Below are 6,463 nucleotides of genomic sequence, written 5' to 3' on the forward strand. Positions count from 1 at the left end.
ATAAGAGGGACTTTAGCAGTCTTGACACAGTGAATCTGTGATACTTCATGTCTAGTTTTGAGCATGTGGTGAAGCAGAACAAAAAAGTCTTCCTGATCCATAAAAAGGAAGAAAAATAAATAGTAGTAGTAGTAGTAGTAGAGAGGCTTAAAAGAAAATGATAGGTAGTGACTTACTGCAATGGAGGCAAAGAAATGAGCAACACACGAAACATCAATGTCAGACACTAAGGTGTGAACTCGAAGGCCATAAGATCCATATGTCAATATCGTGGAAGAAGTAAGAGCAATGTAGTATTTTGGCAACCGATTTCGTTGTGCAACCTCTTTGATCCATGATGAGACTATCTGAAAATGCAAGATTAGGAAAACCATCATCAAGGAAAAATAAATAATAACAATGTATATCAATTGAGGAATATACAAATTGAAACCTGTTTTAGGTTGTCAATAACGTTTTTCCTTTTTTGTTCCTCTTGTGGAGAGGGAACGAGTCCTTCATCACCTATAAACTACACACAACGGTTGCTAAAGAAAAGAAAGAAAGAAAAAAGTAATAGCAATAAAACTATAAAAGAATTACCTACCTAAAGGAGAGACATGGACCTTTGATTATCCATTATGAAGAAGAGTGAGTGTGAAGGAGGAAGACAATACATAACGACACCACTTGCAATTGGGCGGTGATAAATTGGAGCTTTCAAATCCAATTCCACACAAGTCTGCAAAGCCCTTTTTCTTTTTCTTTTTCTTTCCAACAAAGAAGGAAGGAAAATGCTAAACCCCAAAATAACTTCCACCACAACGAATACAAATATAAAAACAGCGTTTCTTTTCGTCTCATTTTCTAAAACCGCAAGAGAAATAAAAGAATATCCTGTTTTTTTTCTCACAACAGTCCCCAGAAGTTTCTTCCTTCACACATCTCCAAAGTTATCCTCCTTCTCATCTTTAAAGGTTAGTTCTCTCTCTTCACTGTCATGAATTCATTTGTTTTCCTCATTTTTGCCATTTTATTGTAATTTTGTTTTTGTTTGCATGTGTTTTCTGAGAATGGGAGGGATGAATGTTTGTTAATTTTTAATCCTTCCCCTCCTGGCGAATGCATGCACCAAGAAACCAAAGTTCATTGTCTGCTAAGTTTTTGTTTTGACAGTGAACTTGGACTTAGTATTATAATAGCTTTGAAGCGAAAATGATATAGTCGGATTGAACCCGCTCAAATACCAAGTTGAGAAGTTATATTATGAAGATTTAGACAAGAATATGAGAAATGCTTAAGTGATTAGCACGCAACAGATTTGATAGATATATACACTAATGAAAAAATTACATGATATGTTTTCGAGACAAAATAAATGCATAGGAACTCCCTAAGTACATGAGCAACTTCCTAAAAATGAATCTAAACACTATACATGAACCTGAAAGTGCATGAACATAACCATTAAATGTTACTATTCCCAACTCTTTCTTTTATATTTCCCACAAGGATTAATAAGGAGGTACTTTGAAGGGAACTTGATGATGTACAATGTGTTTTTGTTCAAAAGCATATGACCTAACTGTATGATCATTAAAATAAATGTACTAACTTTGAACTATATCAAGTCAAGACATAGGATTAATCATGAAAACACAAAATATACAAAAAGAAGTACCTTTCATGTTTAAATTGATGTTTGTCAATCCTTATGTCAAAGCTAGTTGGGTCTCTTCTAAATATCATAGAAGATGCTATAACAATAAATAAATCCAAACAAAAAACTACAAAATTTGCATTGCAAACATTGAATGTCTGCCCTCATAAAAAATATATGTCAGCAATATAAGTTGTATGAGTTTGCATAAGTCAGAATTAAAATCTTTGTTAAGATTGAGTTCTTGAAGCCCCAAACTTTGACAAATAATCCTTGTAAATTGTTTCTGGCTAACTATCCTAAAATCATGGATGATCAAAAATCTTTGTTAAGATTGTGTTCTTGAAGCCCCAAACTTTGACAAATAATCCCTGTAAATTGTTTCTGGCTAACTATCCTAAAATCATGGATGATCACTAAAATTTCAAAAGCATATGACCTCATTAAAATAAAAGTACTAACTTTGAACTATATCAAATCAAGACATAGGATTAATCATGAAAACGCAAAATATACTACCTGTCATGTTTAAATTGATGTTTGTCCATCCTTATGCCAAAGCTAGTTGGGTCTCTTCTAAATATCATAGAAGATGCTATAACAATAAAGAAATCAAAACAAAAACCTACAAAATTTGCATTGCAAACAATGAATGTCTGCCCTCATAAAAAATATATGTCAGCAATATAAGTTGTATGAGTTTGCATAAGTAAGAATTAAAATCTTTGTTAAGATTTTGTGCTCTTGAAGCCCCAAACTTTGACAAATAATCTCTGTAAATTGTTTCTAGCTAACTATCCTAAAATCATGGATGATCACTAAAATTTCAGCAAGCACAAAGAAAAGTGTCAAGAATTAGAATAAAATTATATTTATTGAAACTTAAATATATTGGTAATACATGGATATATTTATACTAGATTACTAAACAACCAAATCTTATAATTACTCATATATAACTAAATCCATACTAGTACTTATATATAACTAAATCCCTATAAGTATTCATATATAACTAAATCCCTACTAGTACTCCTACATAACCGAACCGAATCCCTATATTTGAGGGATATTAAACATAAACATATTTTGACAAAAAATATGATATAATATAAGCCATAAAGATAGAGTACTAGAAAAAAGAGAAATATGAGTTGCAAAAAATAAAAAGAGAGACATATGAAGTAGCATATTTAATTTTTGTTTTATTTATCCATACACGCCAATGCATTGTGTTCCATATAAGCCTTTTGAAGCAGATGAATAACCATTTTATTTATTCATTGAATCTTTCATACCAAGAATAAATGTGAGCACTTAATTGCTGCAACCATGTTCCATGATGCTATTGCCACTTCGTATAGAATCCATGGTAATCATCACTCCCCCAACATCATACACTGCAATGAAAAGAGCCAAGGATCAAAGCACATAGGAAAATAGAAATTACAAAATTAGATTGATGATCGCTTTACACTAAATATCAAATCTTTTAGCTCTATGCTTTCACCTCGAAATGCTTCCCATCCCATCGATCATGTCGAGTCTTTACCTATATGAATAAATTTTGGAATTTAGATATTTCTTTTATGTTGTGAAAACTATATGTTCAAATATAATGTTTACTCAATTTTACTTTTTGAATGTAAGTTCACGAAAATTATTTTACTCATTCTTTTATAATTCAAGATATTTTATAGATATAAAGTATCTATTATTAGAGGTAGTTAAAATTACTTATGGTTATGTGGAAATTGTTAAGTTAAAAGTGCATCATATTCTAATTAAAAAAATAATTATTCATATAATTATTTTGTTTTATTTTTCTATTTAATTATTTAATTTTTTTTTAACCATGATTCTTAACATCTATCGTCTTTAAGTGGTTGTTAATCTCAGTCATCTTAATTCTTATAAAACTACATAATTTATCAATGAAAAAAAACTATAATTTATTGTAGAAATTATAAGTTCTATAATTCAAATACATGGAATCATTCAAAACTTAATCAGAACAAAAAATTGAAGGAAAAGAAATAAATTGCTAATTCAATCTTTGAGATTTTAAAGGTTATAAATTTAGTTTGAAAATATTTTTTCAAAGAATCTAATTTAAAAATAATTAGAATAATCTATAAAACTATTTAATGGAGACTGATGTGATTAAAAATTAGTCAAAAAGATATCAAAATTGACAGCACCATAAAAAAGAAGACCTTTCGTTGTAGTGTCAAGACGACGGTTTTCCGGCGGCGTCAAGTAAGAGACGGTGATCATAGAGCGAAGTTATCAGTTTGTGACGGTGATCATAGAGCGGCGTCAAGTAAGAGACGGTGACCATTAATGTCTGTGACTGTGAAGTTATCAGTTAATGTCGTCACCTTTCTCACAATCGCTTAGGTCTACAAAATGTGGTATGCGATACTGAGGGCCAATGATATTGATACTGCTCTGGTGTCTCTTTTGCATGATTCTTGAAGGTAAGGGAGATATTGGTTAGTATGTGAAAGTGAAAGCTAGCGTTATACATATGGATACAATGCTAAAATTTATTATATATTTATATGATTGTTTATTTGTTTGTGTTTGCTTGCGTGTCCCCAAGGGTATATATGAAACGGTCAATGGCTGGCTTTGAAGAAAACAGATTATTGTTGAACGTTGAAAATCTTTTTAAATATATATATATGTCCACAAGGGTATATATGGAACGGTCAATGGCTGGCTTTGAAGAAAACAGATTATTGTTGAACGTTGAAAATCTTTTTAAATATATACAAATGTGGTACGAAATATAACAAACAGGACATGCATGCATCTATTATTCATGAATTATGATTTTTTTAGTGATAAAAAATACCTTATTAAAACTTTACCATAATAAAATTTGATAAAAGAAAAAAATGTGTGGTTTGGGATAGGCAAAAAATAACTAATGAAATAGAAGTTGGAATGTCCAATCTATTTTAGAAAGATCTTGTTGAATATAAGAGGGAACTAATTCCACCAAAGAAAGTAATCTATTCCAAAAATTTCATTGACAAAACAATCAACATGAGTAATCCCTTCTCTAAAGATATGAGCCACTCTAAAATGTAATCCTTTAATGAAATGTAGAAAATTGAACCAATGATCCTAAGCATCCAAGGCACAAATTTGGAATTTAAGAAGGCTTGAATCATCAAAAGAGTCATGGACATACCTATGTTCTGGACAAAAGCACCTAAAAAACAGCTAGAAAAGTCTCTAAAAATACATGCACTAAAGAATAGATTAAACCGCGGGAACCTCTTGAAGATCCATCAATGTTACACTTGATCCAATGCACATGAGTAGCTATCCAATTGACCAAGAGAAATTTGGGAGCCTTCGGAGCATGGCAGATAGCTTCGAAGGCTTTATTTATAGTAAACTCTCAGAAATTAGAATACACAGTCCTTTGAAAAGGGCAATTGAGAGTAAAACATCTATTTTATTTTTTATGCATAAATAAGTGCAAAACTTATTCCTACATTAAAAAAATATACAACATGATATTAATAATGACATAAATTACAAGGTGAAACAGGTGTTTGTTTTGAATAGTGTACAATAGGTTGACTGTAGATGAGATATATAAAGAGTCTTTATTAAAGCTGAGAGTCAATGTCATATTTGAGTTGCTAAAAGATATTATAAAAATGATTAACATCTTGAAAGACGTGAGCACAAAGCCTGCAACAAAAGACCATTATAAATATTTTCTTCCTAAATTTATCATAAGTTGGTAGGACATTATGAATGAGTTTCTAAAGGGATAAAGACTTAGTAGTGGGAATTATTCACTACTACAAAAGAATTCATTAACGGTTGACATTTTGTGGTGGTTGTGTACAACACATAGTCGTATCAAACACATCACTATATAACAAAGCATTTCAAAAAAAAATCATATTATAAAGTCAATATCTCATTATAACATCAAATCATCTAAGAAAAATTAATATCACATTAAATACAAATTAACCACAACCAAACAATCAAAAGACGATGCAATGTTATACATGCTTCTAATAACTATATGATTCAGATATAATACCTGCCACTAAGGCAACTTTCACACAGAAAATCACCCATACCCATGGGGAAAATAAACTTGCCACAAAGGCAACTTCCACACAGAAAATCACCCATACCAATAGGGGAAAACCTGCCACAAAACCAACTTCCACAAAGATGCATATGCCATGATATGATGGTGCATTATCAAAATAAAATATTCTCACACAGTCCACTAAGATGCATATGACATGACATGATGATGTATCATCAAAATCAAACATTCTCACATAGCCCATTAAGATTAATTCAAATGATCCAAAAATAACTTATACGAAATCACCACCTTATTTAAATATCACTAAATCATACATCACAAGTTCTTATCAAGAAAATCAAATATTCTTAAACAACCATTATAAAAATCAAAGCTTCCACCACATATATCACGAAGATCATATATTCATAAACAACTATCACAAAGATCCAAGCTTTCACTACACATATCAATAAATCTTTTATTTATAAATGTATCATAAAAATAAAAACTTTAATTTGTTATATCATAAAAATTTAAACTTTCATTACATACCTAAAGAAACTAAAACCTTCATATATGCCACACATAAATTTAAATTTTATCACATATATCATAAATAAGACTTTCAATACATTAAAAATAAAAACTTTAATTTGTTATATCATAAAAATTTAAACTTTCATTACATACCTAAAGAAACTAAAACCTTCATATATGCCACACATAAATTTAAATTTTATCACATA

General features: G+C 30.1%; 1 protein-coding gene across 18 annotated transcripts in view; it reads right to left on the bottom strand.

Annotated features, from left to right (window-relative positions):
• LOC101503279 (uncharacterized) overlaps positions 1 to 6,171 on the bottom strand; it is a 118,635-nt gene extending 112,464 nt beyond the window's left edge. For 3 of the 18 annotated variants that reach the window (XR_012163652.1, XR_012163654.1, XR_012163650.1), the window contains exons 1-2: positions 3,856 to 6,164; positions 2,159 to 3,191 (exon numbers count right to left, since the gene is read on the bottom strand). Coding sequence is in view for 3 of the 18 variants with exons in the window: in XM_073370218.1 (XP_073226319.1) it covers positions 2,159 to 2,226 (68 nt within the window). In the remaining 15 variants the exon portion in view is untranslated. Of the gene's footprint in view, positions 1 to 2,158; positions 3,192 to 3,855 lie in introns of all 18 variants that reach the window. The other 15 variants (XM_073370218.1, XM_073370217.1, XM_073370216.1 and 12 more) reach the window with 9 other exon arrangements.
• Positions 6,172 to 6,463: the final 292 nt, after the last annotated feature.

This window comes from Cicer arietinum, chromosome 6, assembly GCF_000331145.2.
Source record: "Cicer arietinum cultivar CDC Frontier isolate Library 1 chromosome 6, Cicar.CDCFrontier_v2.0, whole genome shotgun sequence".
NCBI lineage: Eukaryota > Viridiplantae > Streptophyta > Magnoliopsida > Fabales > Fabaceae > Cicer > Cicer arietinum.